We start from the raw sequence: 18,122 nt of genomic DNA, 5'->3' as shown, positions 1-18,122 counted from the left end.
TTTCCTCTTCAAGGATTATACACATTTTTAAATCATTTAAAAGTTACTTCAAAATAACATTCTTTAAAATGTTTCTTACTTGTAACCATATTCCTTTAGATTCCCGACAATAACATTTCCCTGTTCAATTTTGTTTAACACACTTGCAAACTCGGCAATTGTTAGCTTTGGTTGATGGACTGCCAAGTATTTTAATAGGGCTCTTGGTGGTCTTTCACCATGTTTTGTAAAATGTGCGGCCATTTCATAACTGTCAACACCATAATGAGAACAAACATCGCCATAGCTCTTCGTTTCTGTGTCCAGATGGTCCCATACTTTCGTTAAAAATGGCGTATTACCCAGCAAGCTGCTAAGTAGCTTCGAATCTACAACAAAGAGAGAATTTGGAGATAATTCATGTTTAACTTGTTTACACCGGTCCGCAATAATGAAAGTAACAAATTGTTACATGATAAGCTAAATTATAGACGCATTTCGATCGGTTTTTCCCTATGATCTATTGGAAGACAGATGCTTAGATGACTCTACCATCAACAAGATTTTGCTCTGTTATCACTTAAACGAATAAATTATATTCGCCGTAGGTCTGTACAAGAAAAGAACATTGACCGAGTGATTCACCGTTTGTTCTTCACAGAACATTGCCAAAAGGTCTGGATATCAGCAGATATGTCACGAATTTACGAAAATAAACGACATCTTTTAAAAACATGTTTGGACAGTTCTCCTGTCATCTTCAGTTCTGATTTAAACAAAGTACAAAGCTGAATTTAAAGTGTATAACAAAATCCTCATTGGACAAAACAAACAATAGAAACACAACAATGTATGCAAGTACAAAGAAAGTTTTGAATTAACATGATAAAAATGACGATTCAGGGCAGGTGGCTTCCATTGAATGTAAATAGCTTCTTTGATTTTAAGTTCGAGAGTTGTAGAGGCGTGATCTAAGATGCTAAAACACTCATCAGAACATAGAGTGCGACATTGTTGGGAATTTTTAAAATGTTTGAAAATGTGAGAGGTTCTATCACTGACCAAGTGCTCACGCACACGTGTAAATAAATGCCGAGAGGTTTCGCCAACATAGCCGGCATTACAGCCTGCACATAAAAACTTGTAAACCCCACACGTACGGAGCCCACAAGGAATAGGGTCTTTCACACCAAACATATAACAAATTTCAAAAGATTGAAAAAAAACAACTTAATATCTATGTTGAAGCGGAGGGTTGTACTCATTAGGAGTCAGCGTGAGGTACCGGTTGACAACCCTTTCAATTAGATGGGCTGGAAAAAGATTATAATTAAGGATTTAAGACATCAAGAAACTTACTTAAATCCTTAAAAATAATTTTCTCAGCCCATCTAGTTGAAAGAGTACCTCCCTACCATCATGATAGCGTTCGAACAAGGTAAATGGTTTTGTTTACGACTGGAGCGCTTAGTTAAAGATGTGGTGTGCTCACACCAAATAAAGGGGAAGGTGTATATTTCCTAATTCGAGGCATCTGCGCATAAAAAGCATCTAATGGTAGGTGAGCGGAGCACAATGATTAACCCTTCCACTCCCAAGAACTTTTGGAAATTTCCACTCTGCCCTTGTAATTATTATGATATAAACAATTATTGTGATATTACTTTAGAGAATTACGTTTTGGATCAACTAATAATTCCATAAGTGATGTTTTCCTTTATTCATCACTTATCTGCTTGATTCTGTATTGATACTGTAAGGAGAAATCTTGTCTTGATTGTCTACGGAAGTTAAACGGGTTCAACTCAACAATACTGATATTCTTTTTATCTCAGTACTCGTTCATGGAAACTGAAGATGGGAGAGGGGCGAGGTGGAACACTGATTATAACTTGTGGTGGTGGTACGGAGGGGGGGGGAGGTAGGGGGCCGAAGCTTATTCGTAGGAGGTGTTAATTTGTAGATTTAACTAGAGTTTCTATAGCTACGATGACGATGACAAAGATACCTTGAGAGGTTTTTGATTTGTTATCTAAGTTGCCCCTGTAACTTTCTTTTAGAGCTGTGGAAGTTGAGCATCCAGCTGCGCTGTTGAAGTGTGTACTAGCATCTGACGCTTCGGACGCCCCCTAAAATGGAGAGAACAAGTTAAAGTTGCAAAATCGCTCGGATACCAGGAAATCATTTTCATGAATACTGAGCTGAACAATTCAATATTCAAAAGGGATATCGATAGAATAAAGAAAAAAAACCGTTTTAGACTAAAATGACAGTTTAATATACCTTATTCGTGCTTAATCTGCGGGTACTTAATTTCGCGATTTTGGCGTGACAGTATTTCGCGGGGATTTAGTTTCCCGATTTCATTACAAAATATGAAAATAGGACATTGATTTTTGCGATTCAAGCTTTGTCAACTTCATTTTAATTTTCAAATTGTCTGAACTTTTTAAAATTCAAAAATAAACTGGAATAAGTGTAAGAACGTTACTTAAAAGTTGTGAATAAGATCTACAAGAAACAAGTTAATGGAAATTTTGAGGACTGCATGATAGATATCAGGAATTTGTATGAATTTGCGATTCATGTGAAGATGACTAACATCAACATTACACAAGATATATTGATCGAGATACAAAATGAAACTTACCAATAAAACTAGTTGACAATTTGCGTACATGTCGATTTACGTCGTGTGTGTTGCTCTTATTACATGTTAATCATTTTTTTTTTTCAATTTCAGTTTTCTAGATGGGTATTAGATTCCGCGTGCTCAAATTCCGCGAGGATTTTCATTTCTGATTCTTTAATTTCGCGGTTATTTTATAATCACGAATAACGCGAAATTAAGTACGAGTAAGGTATTTGATGATTATTTTTGAAGGAAAAGAAAAATAAAAGTTTCGGGCTTGGAACTCGACCGCTGTAGCTTTGCAAGGTTAATTAAGACTCTCCAACTTTTGTTAGAATTAGTAATAATAATAATTAGAATTGACATAGTGCAAAATTACATAATGCATTTCACAGAAATGAAAATTCTCGCTAATAATGACAGCTCATTAAACCTGCAATAAAGTTAAAGATAAATAAATATTTGCCAAACTTCACCATTCCCTCAAAAAGATGGAGGGAAAACTACATTCAAGGGGCAACAAACTAAAGGCTCGGCTGAAAAGGAAGTTTACTACGCTGAAAACTAGATATAGAGTCCAGGCCAGTGATGTCTTTAGGTAGACAAGTGGTTTTGACTAAAAACAGATATAGGCTTATAACTGGAAGAGCAAATATAAGGTAGGAGGTTTATAATTAGAGAAAATATATAGATATGTTACAAGTAGATCGACCTTTCATTGGTTACGGTTTGGCTGATAAGGTTGAAGAAAGTGAGCGGTGATTGTAACTTTCCAGGAAAAAGCTGAGCTGAAAGCTACGTCAGATTTGGTTCGATTTTGTGTTTCGTCCTTTCTTCTTCGTTTTCTTTCTTTTTTTTTGTCGAAAACTGTAACCTATCTCACTGGCTTCATCAAATCAGATTGTGGCAAGTACATACAGTATTACCTCCACAAGTGAAATATCATGGTTGAAGTAGATTGCATGTTCTGGATCATGACCCTCAAGATGTCGCACGTGACGATAGCTGCCATTTACCAATGTAACATGGTAGTCGGCAAGATCAATTAGGAGTTACGAGCAGAATATAGATAAACACCCTTTCAGGATAAGTCCATACCTCTACGTGATAGAGCGTGCGAAGTGAAAAGTCTTCTGAAATAGCATTCCTTTGCATGCGACGCATTCTGAGAAGAAATTTAATTGTGCCAGGTTAGAAAAAAAAAACACTTTTGGTTCCTGAGGATAATGAGGAGCACCCAGGGTATTCATCCACTCTTGATGTGTCTATGAAACAAAATACTTTTTTACATTTTCGGCATGGTTGATAGCTGTATTTAAAATAAGTAATAACCGACCTTAGCGCCTTGCGATTTCTCTCTGACCATTTTTTTTTTGTGCACTGAAGTACGATTTGGCGGCCAAAAAGTGTCCCCATTAAGGGCGCGGCCAAAACGATTACATTACAAAGCTGTGACGCAAAAAAAAACTATGAAGCACGTCTGCAATCATGGTGGAAAGAGGAGAAATTTAGAAGAAGGGACGAACGTATTGCGTGGCCAGAGCGCCAAATGATGTTAGCCTCAAAAATTTTACACATATACCGGGTATTTCTATACATTCCTTTCCAAAGGATGTAGCTGTATAGCCAAAATGGACGCGTTTCGATCGTCTACATCGAGGTGATTTACCTCCTCAATGTCATGGGCCTTATGCTCCGTAACGGCTTCAAAGACGGCTGTTTCCAACACATACCACAGGTCAAATCAGGGGAAGATAACCAATGAATTCAGCTAAAAAGAATGCTGATTACAGGACCTGTTCCCACGCCGTGCACGATTGTTCAACATTCTTTTCGGCTGACATTTCGCAAGCGAAGAATGGTGAGTTCCTTATCGCTGTTTATTTCACGCGCTTGAGATGTACTCGTACTCAGTCTTGTCTTTCCACATGACTACATTTACATTTTTCTTATTGTATGAAAATCTTTCCAATTGTAGTTTCCATCGTATTTTAACGACAGAAATACATAATATGTAATAAAGTTCAAGCCCTCTTCTATTCTGACCGATATCCTGTTATGTGAACAGTGCGAAACCTCTAGCGGATACTAGCATAAACACAAGCTCGAAGGGGCCTTCTATTCTCCTAACTTAGGTTTCCAAATTTCCATCTCACGAACTATCATTTCCCCCACGCCCTCAAGAAATTAAAAGTAGCAACAATAGCAATGTCATTGTTATAGCAGTACAGGAACGAGAACAAAGTGCTCTGTGAGCAAACTCGTGAATTGAGAGATGACTTACATGACTTTTGGATTATATTTAATGTTATCTGGTTTAGGGAATTTTGTGGTTGATTGTCATATTTAGAGTGCGAGCTGTAGTTCAGTGTTTGCTAATGTAGCATAGAAATAAAGTAACGTTGGGATAAGAAGGCATTACAATTGAAATGATCATGCTATTACATCTGACAAGGGTGAATGATGTCATGTGTTTCAAACAATATCATTTTTGTTTCTGGTTCAACTGAAATGGTTGGAAGTAAATGTGGGTGAAAAGTGAAATTTACTGTCTATCATGTAAATATTGGAAAATCAAGGCAATACTGTCTTAATGAAAACATTAATGTTTCCCTCTTTATCAAATGAGACAAACGGGAACGAGTTTTGAGTGATATAACTAAGCCCAAACTGCCACCGTCACTTTGGATTTCCGCCTGGGTAGATTTTGGTCACGTGCTAGGCAACGTATAATCAAGAACAAGGTAGAATTTCATTTCAGGCCTATTTATCAATTTTATGGTGAATAACTTTCGCATTTTAGTACGTACTATTTATTTTGAATCTTCAAATTGTCTTGAAACTTAAAAGAAAATTGTTCTTTAAAAATTCACTGAAAATCGGTAGCCAAAATTATTTGTTTAGGTGTTGTTTGATTTTCGTGTTAACCTGTAATTTCGTTAGTCGCCGGCACCTTTTCTTGCTTCACACAGGAAAAAAACATACGATACGAAATGTAATGATCGATTTTGTCCCCAATCTCACGCCATAACAGAAAAAGCTTTCGAACACCTGTAAACTTCGAGCGCTTCGGAGTTAGTGATATTTTTAATGAATATTCGCATTGTTTTCAAGTTCAAGGATTGTAAATTAAAATTTTATGAAAAACGAAAGTTGGTCTCTTATTTCGGTGTGAATCCTTGCACGCCTGCCAGTCGCTGGCACCGCTTGTGGTGGCCCAGTCAAAATGCCATTGTTTTTCTGTCGTCTTTTTACTGGGATACCTGTGGTAGCCCAGTCATAAAATGCCTTTGTTTTTTTGTCGTCTTTTTTTTTTTTTTTTTTTCCTCCCCCACAGAATGGAAAAATTGCGCAATAGTACCCAGAGGTCATTGGGCCCTTAACACCATGACAACTAACTGTGATCCAATGAGGTGTTCACATACTGATCACGCGTGTTATCCCTCGACACCATGACAACTAACTGTGATCCAATGAGGTGTTCACATGCTGATCACGCGTGTTATCTTGATGATGATTGACGTTGTCATGCACAGACAGGGCCGGGTCACATGACGAACACGAGATTTTGCTCATGAAACTCTTTGGTCAGTTGTTTTGCATTTCAACGTATTTGGATTACGATCTCCTGGAAAGTTATAGCGCAACGCGCAAAATACTTACAGACGCATATACAAGTCGTATTAATCGCGGCTAATCCACACTGAAAGATGTTATTGAGCGGTATTTTTGGAACGGATTGAGTCGCGAACGCTTGAAAGCCATGAGAGCCTTGAATGCCTTGTATGCTAAGTATGCCAATGTCTTAGTTGAAAAACGTTCACTTGTTGTAAAAAGCAAAATCTGAAATCTGAAACCACACTGCATATACTCTATGCAATCTATTGAACAACGCTACTACCGTGAGACTGAAGAGCATAACTATATGGGATGCAAACTGCTTGTGAAGAAAGACGACATGTTGGATTCACTTGATGGCAAAGAACGTAGCTACGATAACAGTACGAATGGTACTAATTTCACGATCAGAAAGGTGAATCTTATGTTTGTTTTCATTGTAGTTGTATGGATATTCTTTTTTAATAAATACGTGATCCAAAACCCTGTGTTTTTTTGTGTATAATGTTGTTATGTTAAATATTGTTTACGCAATTGTCTCGTCACAAGCGGCCCAAGCTCACGTCTCGAGAAAAAGCCAACGATTAATTCACGCACGCGTCACGCGTTGTGTGACTCGGTGTTAAGTTACGAGAGGAACTGCGCGTTATAAGGAATAGTACAGGGAACGAAGTATGGTCGATTTACAACGATACATATTTCGAAATATGAACATTTTTCTCGAAAAATCAATAAAACCTACTCATACCCTGTGTATTTTCTGGTGATTTCTGCCGTTTTAAGCTTGCTTTACCATCACTGTTGTTCACATCATCTACTTTTATTACGTTGATAAGATCTGTACAGACATCACACCAACCAACTCGCGCGCAAAGTAAGAAGACTATATTGAAGGCTTGAAATAATATTGCGATCGATTTTCATCAAGAAGTGGGCCAGGAATATTCCACAATAGTGCAAATAATCGTGAAGCCGGATTGCAGAAAAGCGATTGCGTGATGCTCGGTAAGCTGTAAGATGACATGTTATTATATACCAGACGTAAAAACTCTTCAGATTCTTAGTCTGCATTTAGTACCCACTTTGCAGTCTGCAGTCTATATTTTGTATCCGGTCTGCAGTCTGCTGTCTGCATTTTGTACTAACAGGTATCCGTGGCACCAATACAGTTTATTTTTGGTTACATTTATTCTCAAAACACACATAATCTCCCACAAAATACCTGTGAGTGAGGTAATTCGACATTTTCGTTCTTTCCCACATTAATATTCTTCTCTCCTTTTTTAAAAATGTAGACATCACTCACAATGTTTCAAGTAATCCACCCACCCTACAAAAAAGGAACTCTTGCACGCATAGCATGCCTATGTTTTGAAATAGGTGTATGCCCTTGGCCAGACTTGAGCGCACTATTTCAGTATACTAGTCCGACACCCGTAGTATCACTACACTTGATTCCAAGGATCCAGTACCATCCAGGTATCCCAGTTACCCTGCTCACAGGGTCTAGTTTTTTTTTTTCCTCCGTCACAAAATGGAAAAATTGCGCAATAGTACCCAGTGGTCATTGGGCTCCCAACACCACTACAACCAACTGTGATCCAATGAAGTGTTCACATGCTGATCACGCGTGTTATATTGATGATGATTGACGTTGTCATGCACGGACAGGGCCGGGTCACATGACGAGCCACGGGATTTTTGCGTATATAACTCTTTTGTCAGTCGCTTTGTATTTTAACGTGTTTGGATTACGATCACCCGGAGCATCACGGTGCAAACGCTCAAAATACTTACAGACGCATGCACAAGTCGTATTGTTCGCGGCCAATCCACACTAAAAGATGTTATTGAGCGGTAATTTTGGAACGGATTGAGTGGCCAACGCTTGAAAGCCATGAAAGCCTTGAATGCCTTGTATGCCTTGTATGCCAAGTATGCCAATGTCTTAGTTGAAAAACGTACACTTGTTGTAAAAAGCAAAATCTGAAATCTGAAACCAAACTGCACATGCTCTATGCAATCTGTTGAACAACACTCTTACCGTGAGACTAAAGAACAAAACTCTAATGGATGCAAACTGATAGTGAAGAAAGACGGCATGTTGGATTCACTTGATGCCAGGGAACGTAGCTACGATAACAGTGCGAATGGTATAAATTTCACGATCAGAAAGGTGAATCTTATGTTTGTTTTCGTTGTAGTTGTATGGAAATTCTTTTTTAATAAATACACGATCCAAAATCCTGTGTTTTTTGTGTATAACGTTATTATGTCAAGTATTGTCTTGTCACAGGCAGCCCAAGCTCACGCCTCGAGAAAAATCCAACGATTAATTCATGAACGCGTCACGCGTTGTGTGACTCGGTATTAAGTTACGAGAGGAACCGTTGAAAATTTGAACAATAGTATAGGGAACGAAATATGGTCGACTTACAACGATAAATATTTCGAAATATGAACATTTTCCTCGTAAAATCAACAAAACTTACTCAGTAAGTTATGAGTCATACCCTGTGTATCCGTTGTAGTTTCTGGCGATTTCTGCCGTTTTAAGCTTGCTTTACCATCACTGTTATTCACGTCATCTACTTTTATTACGTTGGTAAAATTTGTACAGACATCACACCAACCAACTCGTGCGCAAAGTAAGAAGACCACATTGAAGGCTTGAAATTATATTATGATCGATTTTCATCAAGAAAAGGGCCAGGAATTTTCCACAATAGTGCAAATAATCGTGAAAGCTGATCGCGGAAAAGCGATTGCGTGACGCTCGGTAAGCTGTAAGATGACATGTTATTATATACAAGACGTAAAAACTCTTCAGATTCTCAGTCTGCATTTTGTACCCACTCTGCAGTCTGCAGTCTATATTTTGTATCCGGTCTGCATTCTGCTGTCTGTATTTTGTAGTAACAGGGATCCGTGGCACCAATATTGTTTATTTTTGCTGACATTTATTCGCACAACACACATAATCTACCTCAAAATATCTGTGTGTGAGGTAATTCGACATTTTCGTTCTTTTCCGCGTTAATACTCTTCTTTCCTTTTGTAAGAATGTAGACCACTTACGATGTTTCAAGTAATGCACCCACCCTACAAAAAATAACTCTTGCATGCAGAGCATGCCTGTGTTTTGAAATAGGTGTATGCCCTTAGCCAAACTTGAGCTCACTATTCAGTATACTAGTCCGACACCCATAGTATTACTACACTTGATTCCAAGGATCCAGTTCCATCCAGGTATCCCATTACCCTGCTCACAGGGTCTAGTTAAAATTAAAACGAAAAAAAAAACCTCTTTTAAGATTATCATTGGCTTCTTTTTCACCCCACCACTATTCTTGGCGACAAAGGTCGCCATTTCATTTGTTTATTACTCACCAAAAACTACTAAATGCACTCAAAAGCCCAAAATCGAAAAAAAGTTTACAGGAATCGACCAATCGAGCGAGCGAGCGAGCGAGCGAGTACCATTCTCCACATCATATCTACAACTCCCTCTTGCGCATGCGCGCAATTCACGAGTTAATAAATGTGGCAGTACATATTCTTTTAATTAGATGGCAGCGAATCCAAGTGCTGTGTGAAAGCCGATGCATACGATATATTCATCTACAATACTGACGTCAGTTATTTGCCATTGAGCGAAACGGGTCATATGGCAATTCTGCACTTAGGCTAAAGAAACTTTTCTCTGTTAAAATCCCTATATGAGATTTACATGAAGCAGATGACTATAAACTCACTCGTTTTCCGTTTGACGGGCTCGACGACGATAGCCTCTGCCTTTGCAATCTCTGAAGAAAGGAACAACTTGGAGTGAAACTGCTCGATGACTTCTCGGCGAAAAATCATCAAGCCTTGTGCTGATTCTTTCGTCAAAAGTTAGGTCTTAGTTTTCTAAGGGAATCACTCTACAGCAACGAAACTTTGGAGCACTGAGCAAGGGGAACCTTCGCCGCACTTAGTGCGCAGGAATAAAATGTTGCGTCGACAGGATCGAACACAGCTACTCATTCTTAACATAGATTTCGCTATAGAAAAAAAAACACAAACGCAGCAAACCAAACATTCAACAACTAGAATGTTTTGCTCTAATCTTGACCTGAACACCGCCGGAGGGCGGGAAACCGTCTTTGTCACTCTTTGTCGAAATCTTCGTTTGATGCACGCGGTTCTCCTTCGAAGGGCTGGACCGCACTCGCAACTTCCATTTCTTATTTACTACTTGATTACGATGTATTACAACTCTTGGTGGAGATAGGTAGACATCGCTATCGGACATTATTTCAAGAGTTTTTCAACGCTGATTGATACAAAAATTACAAGAGACGTGATGTATTTGTAAGTGTCAACTGAGAGTTTTCACAGTTTTCTATGTTATCAACCGCTAATTCGCTACCGGTCCGCGGGATACTTTTAGGACAAAATAAGAGCACTCTAGGGCCCGAAAAAACCGAGTTTTAAGTTTTTTGAATTTTTTACTATCGCAATCGATTTATTCATATGATAAGCTAAATTTTCGCAAAAAAAAATCGTAACATCGACACTTAATAAATGGATTGTGTTATTTCCAAGACACAAACTTGCATTGTTGTTAAAAAATGGACAAAAATTTGAAAGTATATGAAGAATTCAATCAAGTTTACATAGCGTGGATACATCGAGTAATGATGTACACCTTGGCTTATGGGAGTTTTAAAGACGCAAAAAAGTTACTCAAACTTCTTTTTTACCATCATAAGTTACTACAGACAAATTCTCGGCCTTGATCTTACGTAGGAATGCCTGTACGTATATGGATTATGACAAAATAGCACGTGAAAGGACCAGCATGCAACCAATGTTATAGTCCTACTCAACATAACTTACATATCAATCAAACATATTAATCACGGACATTTAGTAACTATTGCGACATTGATTCTAACTAAGTTCTTCCCTTTGAAGACAATATCGGCCATTAGAATTTGTTCACTAGATGGGTCGAAGGAAAATAACAAAATTTATCTGGCTCTTTAGCCAGATATAATTAACGCAAGAAATAGGGGAATTAAAGAAAAAACTCTTGTTCTTCCTTGTTTCTTGGGTATTATGCTAATGTGTTGTTTAGATCAGTTATGGGCTAATACTGAACTTACGTATGATTATACGCTTACCGAAGACGACGGAGGAGGGACCAAACGAGAACAACAATCAGCAAAAATAACAAGACCGCGACATATATGAGCGGAATAAATGAGGAACGATCTGCACCATCGGATTCCTTTCCTGTCGCGAACGAGAACAATTTCAGTTGTTGCAGATGAAACAGAAGGTAAACTAAAATATAGACGTAAATAATTTATTATAATTATTAGCATTTTTTCTCTGTCATTACTATTATTATTGTTATTATTATTAACATTATTATTACTGTCATCACTATTAATATCAATATTATTATTTTTATCATTTTTTTCGTTTATTGCGAAACTTGCCGATGCTGATTACTCTACTTCTAGTGACGATGAAATTTTGGTTTTTTCGACAAGTGCCAGAAAACATCAAGTTAAATGGAGTTATACAAAGTTCAAACTATCCTTGAGAAATACTACTCGCGTTCACCAAAAGAACGCCTTTTTCCTGCAAAATTATTTAAATTCTTTGTTGTCGCAGTAGTGATGATAGTGTTAATAGTGATAGTAGTGGCGGTGCTATTAAAGTGGTAGTAGTTGTTGAACTGATGGTAGAGGTAGTAGTAGCTGTATCAGTAGTGTTACTAGCAGTGGTAATGCTGGAAATGGAAGTGGAAGTGTTAGTGTCTATAGGACTATTGATTGTAGTAATAGTGTTTGTATATGTGGCAGAGTTAATGAAAGAAGTTGTAGTAATGGTAGTGTTATTGTTAGTGATAGGGTTCGCTCGACTAAGCTTCTGAATTTCAAAAGACAGAGAGTTACGCCTATACCACTGTGAATTATCCTTGTTTCTTGTTCCTTGTTTAATTCGTTATATAATTCAATCCCTCCCAATTGGTTTTGAGAACCCGGTATGTTTTCTTGCTTGGATTGGAAGAAGGCTTTACGCCAATTCAAATCCCGTCCAGAACCGTAGACGAGCTATATTAAGAGACAGATGAAAGGTAAGATATGATTTTTGAAATGTCATGTTCTGGTTTAAATTCAAGTTATCACAATAACCATTAAAGTAGTACGAATACTTATCAAAATCTGTTGGACAGAAAATCAGTTTTGAGTATAGTTCTTGATATCTTTCTTAGAGGGCAAGATAACGAATCTTGCAATCTGATTGGTTCTAAGCGCAGTCCGTATTTTCCTATCTCTACCCACGGGCATGGTAACGCTTTCTTGAGTCACCGTGAACATCCCTAGCTTAGTTAACATTCTTCAAAAATAAATCTTATTTTTCCGGATGGGTTTTATTTTCGAGCAAAATATTTTCGAGCAAATTAAGCCGATTAATAACTTATTAATCGTCTCTTTCCTTACTCTCAAATCACTTAGGTTGCCAGCGGAAAATTGTTTTTCGTAATAAAATTAACGGTAGCAAATGTGTCATGAAAAGGGTTGACAAGCGGCCTGAAACAGTTTTCAAGTAACTTTAATCCTTCACAAAAGTAACTCCCAAAGTTCAATTTGTGAGATATTCGTTTACAATTGAATTAATTGATGGAACTTTCACTCATTTACTATCTGAATTCTCCAAAACAAAGCTTACTCGGGGAAATCTAGAGTTACCTGAGTTACCTTTCCAAAGTGAGGTTTACTGCAAGTATTCCGGGGCAATATTTACATCGAGGGCACGTAATGTTCAAAGTCAAAACCTCATCTTCCCTCATCAAATTTCCTACAATGCACGCCCTATAGAATCCAGTTTGAAGAGACAAGATTCACTGGCTAAAGAGCAAAGATTGCATTATAAATCTGGAGGTTCCAGGTGTAAATCATCCACTCTACCACTTAATCGACTGTTTTATATAATATGGCAAATCGATTGCAAGTTATGGTGTTGAATTTCGTGACCCAAACAAGTGAGATAGGTTATTAAATCCCATGAGAAATGTAAAAAAAATAATAATGAAAAAGTTATTGAAATATTGTCTACTCACCGTCTGAGCAATTCTTCCCATCTTGTTCCAGAAGTAAACCATTGGAACAAGCACATTTGTAACCAGATGTTTCAGGTACACAAAGATGGCTACATCCTCCATTGTTCACAGAACAAGGATGAAAAGCTTACAAAAACCAAACAAACAAACAAAACGAAAAAAGAAAAACACAGTCTCTGTGAGAATTGAAAGAAGTCTCTCTCTGCTAAGGGTGGGATATTAAATAGAAAAAGCGGAAAGCGGAGGACAAGTGTAGGGAGAAAATTGGACAATACATAGCTCAGCCTCAGAGCACTGCCGCGGCAAAAATTTGAAATCTTTCTAAAGGCAACTTTATATATCCTCAGGAAGTTTATGTAAAGCTCATCAGGGCCGTCTAATTTATTCTCCGGTCAGAACTATCATCAGATTTTACACATTAAATAGAGTATTTATCGCAACGAATCTTCTAACCAAACTCTTGTGGCAAAAAAGATAAAAAATAAAGCTCTGTTTCATTTTTTTGTTTTGTTTTGTTTTGTTTTTTTTCTTTAAAACATGTCTCAAATATTGACACGAACAACAACGAAGGTGTCCACAAATTTTGTTTAAAAAATGTAAGAAATAGTCAAATCTTTCATTCTACTCTTATTTTCGCGCCAGCATGAGCCCTTATGGCTAATTCAGCCGAAGAAAATTTCACACAAGCTTATGCTTCTGGTATTAGGCAAGAGCCAGAGCTGAAAACATGTACAGAATGATCAAGTATATTTTAAAATTATTTCAACTAGTTATATTTGAACAATTTGCACTCACCGGAGTGATTCCTTTCAGGCGAAACGGTGGAAGCTGATGAGGAAAGATATAGGTGATGTGTTAGCAAATTATTTGCTTATATTGGTAAGCAAATGTTTGAGATTCTAACTCAATTTTAACAGGAACTGGCCTCTTTACTGCGTGAGTTAAATTTACGATAGCAGCCCTGACTTTGACGGATATCTACACAGGTGCAAGATAAACAAAAGATCTGAAACTATGTTAATGACTTAAGCCATGGATAAACTTGTGCTAGAGAAAAATGATGGGAGAATTGGGTAGCTGGGTAAAATGAATGATAAACTCCAGATCCTGTTTGCAACTGGCATAGTATGTTATGAAGGCACATACTGTTTCGTGGAGTGTTGACGCTTGAGTAGTGTAACTTAGCATAAGGATAACTTCGCAAAAGGAAGCATCTCAATCGACTAATAGAAAGTAATTTGCCTGTTTCATTTTTTCTTTTCTTGCTCAGTTCCCACACAAATTGTTTCTGAATTCCGAAGTTAATACAACGCTGTTAAGTAAAAACTGTAAACATACATTTTTTACATTAAAATTTTCGTGTTGAGGGAAAAATCAAAATAAAGCACCAGAGTAAATTTTGAGATTTTTTCGGCCTCACTTGACGGGATTGTTTTGAAAGCTTCTCAGAATTCATGCTTTTACTTACACGCTCGATAGCGTGATGGAAGTGGCGTCATAAAAGCTAGTATCCACAAAAATTGGAACCATAATTAAAAAAAATAAGTGAATAAATGAATAAAACATGCAATTTAACAAACAAACATAAATACTTTAAGGAAAAATCAAAACAAAACAAGGAGAAGGAGTCGCTTGGTTATTAACCCTTTAACTCCCATGAATGACCAAAACAGAATTTTTCCTCACAATATCTTTACAACATCAAGTACACAAGTGATGAGAAAAAAGGAAAATGTTGATTAGAGGATTATAAGTCGATCTAACACCAAAGATCTTAGGTGCGAAAGGGTTAGGGAGATTGAAACAAGTATAACAAGTGGAGTTTGCATAACTTTATCACGCGACCACCCTTTTAAGTCCCCAAGGCATCAAAATATACGTTTTTACCGCTCAAAATCGCTCTATTTGCGAGTTAAGATAAGCAAGAACATATTTGATTGGAAGAAACTTGTCCACTACATGATAAAGGTCTTGACCGGTTGGCCTCTGTTAGTTATGAAGTGCAAGTAAGCTTCTCTAAAAGACCTTTGAGATAAATTTGCGACAAATTGATCTATGGCGATTCCGGCTGTAGTCATCGGGAGAGGTCAATGAGACGGACTAAAATTTTCCAAAAGTTCAAGTTATTCTGCAGTGAAGCAACTAATAACGAAATGCCTCTATCATACGACAAGAGTAAATCAGGTAAATTTCATCTGACACAAGCAAAATTCTCCACAATTTGTGACAAATTGATCTATGGCGATTCCGGCTGTAGTCATCGGGAGAGGTCAATGAGACGGACTAAAATTTTCCAAAAGTTCAAGTTGTTCTACAGTGAAGCAACTAATAACGAAATGCCTCTATCATACGACAAGAGTAAATCAGGTAAATTTCATCTGACACAAGCAAAATTCTCCACTCCCCCCCCCCCCACCCCTTCCCCCCTACCAGGAGATTTTGATAATCGCACTTCCCACCAATTCGTGCACTTCGCCGTGCAAACCGATTTATGAATAGGATATGATGTTCATGTTTATGTAGGTAGAACTCGCATTTAGCTGCTGTTCTTGTTTTTCAGTAAGCTGTAAATAAAGCTGTGACCACAAGTGATTCACTAGGCTAAGTTGATGTTTCTTCGTTTCTCATGGACAATCTCTCTAATTTCCACTTTCTGGGCATGACGAGCTTTACGTCGCTTAATACTTTTATTCAAATGAGCCTATGCGAGCTTTAATCTGGAAAAACTAATTTGCATAGTAACCAGATACTCCTGATTCACACAGGCGGCTTCCAAAGGTGTACAGATGTATCTTTTTTCCGGTGGCGTCATAGAACCGAATGTGCAAAACCTCACAAAAGCATTTTCAAAGGATTTCCGATGTCTTCACCACGCTTTCAAACAGACTGTTCGTCCCCAAATGAAACGTTCTATAGAGAAACATGTTAATGATCAATCATCATCAAATAGTATTTCAGAAGGAAATATTTTAACTGCTCGATGAAGCTTTGACAGATATTTTATTCCTTTGTTATAAGTACAGGAAAATGTCACTGCGGTATTACGTTAGGGAAGTATTTCACTTGTAAACCACTAAATAGGGAATCCCCTTTAAAAAATCTGGTTAATTTTATATTTACATGCCCAACCACATATTCGGCATAAAGGTGATTTTACACGGAACGACTTTAACACAATATCGATCACTTGAGAGTTGTTATCGTGTAACATAGAGCGGACAATATTCTTAACACGGACATTTCGCCCCATGTAAGGTAATCCAGGACAGTATTAGATTCTGGATTCCAAGCTGTGGATTCCGGATTCCAGATGCTGGATTCCGGATTCTACCTGTGCAGATTTCGGATTTCAAAACATAAAAGATTCCAGATTTTAATTTCTGGTTTGCTCCTAATTTTTGCATTTCGTCTTCTAGGAATGACTTCAATGGCGGATTTCGTTATTGAAGGACATGTTGTGTGAATGCATGTTTGTATAGTCATTTTTCCATAACAACATTTGGTAATTACAAGAAAGATATTACAGCAAATCAAGGCATAAATTTTTCTTCTAAGAATACCTATTGAGACTGTCCGTCTCTTAGGTCCAATGTCCATTCATTTTACATCTTTTTAGCAAATCTGAAGAGGCGTACCATATTTCTTTCATTCAGGTTGCTCCAGGTTATTCAAGTGATTTAGCGGAATCAAAAGAACTAATAGTTCAAATTATTGCTTATCATTTTTAATTTTTAAATAACTGTTGGACTAACAAGTTGTTTTAGCACAGCATAATATTTTCTGACTGGGAAAAGGTGGCCAGTTTTTGTAATCCAAAATTGACTTTATGGAGAACTGTCAACAAAACAGCTCGAAAATATTTCCCTATCATCTCAAATTACTTTTTTAACTTTCCTTTTAAACAAAAACCATAGCAGTAACGAAAAATTTAAACTGAAATATAATTTTAATAACACCCTGTGTATTTCGCAAATAAATCGCAGACTATGACTAAGAAAAGCTTGTTTTCCTATATGTAATTGGCGATGATGTTCGACGTTATGAGGTTGCGCATAAAACGATGTTCCACCAACTCAACTGTACTTAAACCTTTGCAAAATCGCAAAAGATCTGCATTTACACATACTAGAGCCGGGGCCGAACTATCAACTTAGCCTGTTGGATAAAACAATCCAACATTATTGCGTTATTGAAAAGAATTCACGTCGAAATACGGGTATTCTAAGCAAACAAGCATCTCCGTTGTTTACGTTTAGTGATCCCTTGGCATTTCAAAACTAGCGTTCAACTAAAAAACTTCTTCCTAGAGTACCCTTGTAAACACTAGGTGAAACGGATTCACAACAAAATAATAGTATTCTAAGTACCCGAGAGTCTCGGTTGCTTACAGGTAGTGAACCTTTGGCATTTTAAAACTGGCGTTCAACTTAGAAACTTCTTTTCAGAGTACCCTTGTAAGCACCAAGTGAAATGGATTCACACCGAAATACAGATATTCTAAGCACCCAAGCATCTCGGTTGTTTACGGGTAGCGAAATGTGGCATTTCAAAGCTCGAACCAATCAAGAAAATTTATCGGGAAAATACCCCTGTAAACACCAGGTGAAACGAATTCACACCGAAATACGGGTGTTCTAAGCACCCAAGCATCTCGGTTGTTTACGGGTAGTAAAGTTGCGGCTTTTCAGAACTCTCGCCCAACTTTAAAACTTCTTGTCAGAGTAACCCTCACTGAGATAGGACTGATTATCCAAAGAGTGGGTAAGAAATAAC

At 37.4% G+C, this 18,122-nt stretch overlaps 1 protein-coding gene across 5 annotated transcripts in view; it reads right to left on the bottom strand.

Moving 5' to 3' along the window:
* The window catches only part of LOC131783912 (uncharacterized), a 36,601-nt gene that overhangs the window by 9,972 nt on the left and 8,507 nt on the right, over positions 1 to 18,122 (bottom strand). For 4 of the 5 annotated variants that reach the window (XM_066174016.1, XM_066174014.1, XM_066174017.1 and 1 more), the window contains exons 3-8: positions 14,145 to 14,177; positions 13,350 to 13,475; positions 11,398 to 11,509; positions 3,710 to 3,776; positions 1,988 to 2,108; positions 80 to 368 (exon numbers count right to left, since the gene is read on the bottom strand). In XM_066174016.1, coding sequence (XP_066030113.1) covers positions 80 to 368; positions 1,988 to 2,108; positions 3,710 to 3,776; positions 11,398 to 11,509; positions 13,350 to 13,475; positions 14,145 to 14,177 — 748 coding nt within the window. The remainder of the gene's footprint in view (positions 1 to 79; positions 369 to 1,987; positions 2,109 to 3,709; positions 3,777 to 11,397; positions 11,510 to 13,349; positions 13,476 to 14,144; positions 14,178 to 18,122) is intronic. The other variant, XM_066174018.1, reaches the window with a different exon arrangement.

The sequence above is a fragment of the Pocillopora verrucosa genome, chromosome 11 (genome assembly GCF_036669915.1).
Source record: "Pocillopora verrucosa isolate sample1 chromosome 11, ASM3666991v2, whole genome shotgun sequence".
Lineage (NCBI taxonomy): Eukaryota > Metazoa > Cnidaria > Anthozoa > Scleractinia > Pocilloporidae > Pocillopora > Pocillopora verrucosa.
Note: the sequence above shows the minus strand (reverse complement) of the source record. Positions and strands in the feature narration are given on the sequence as shown.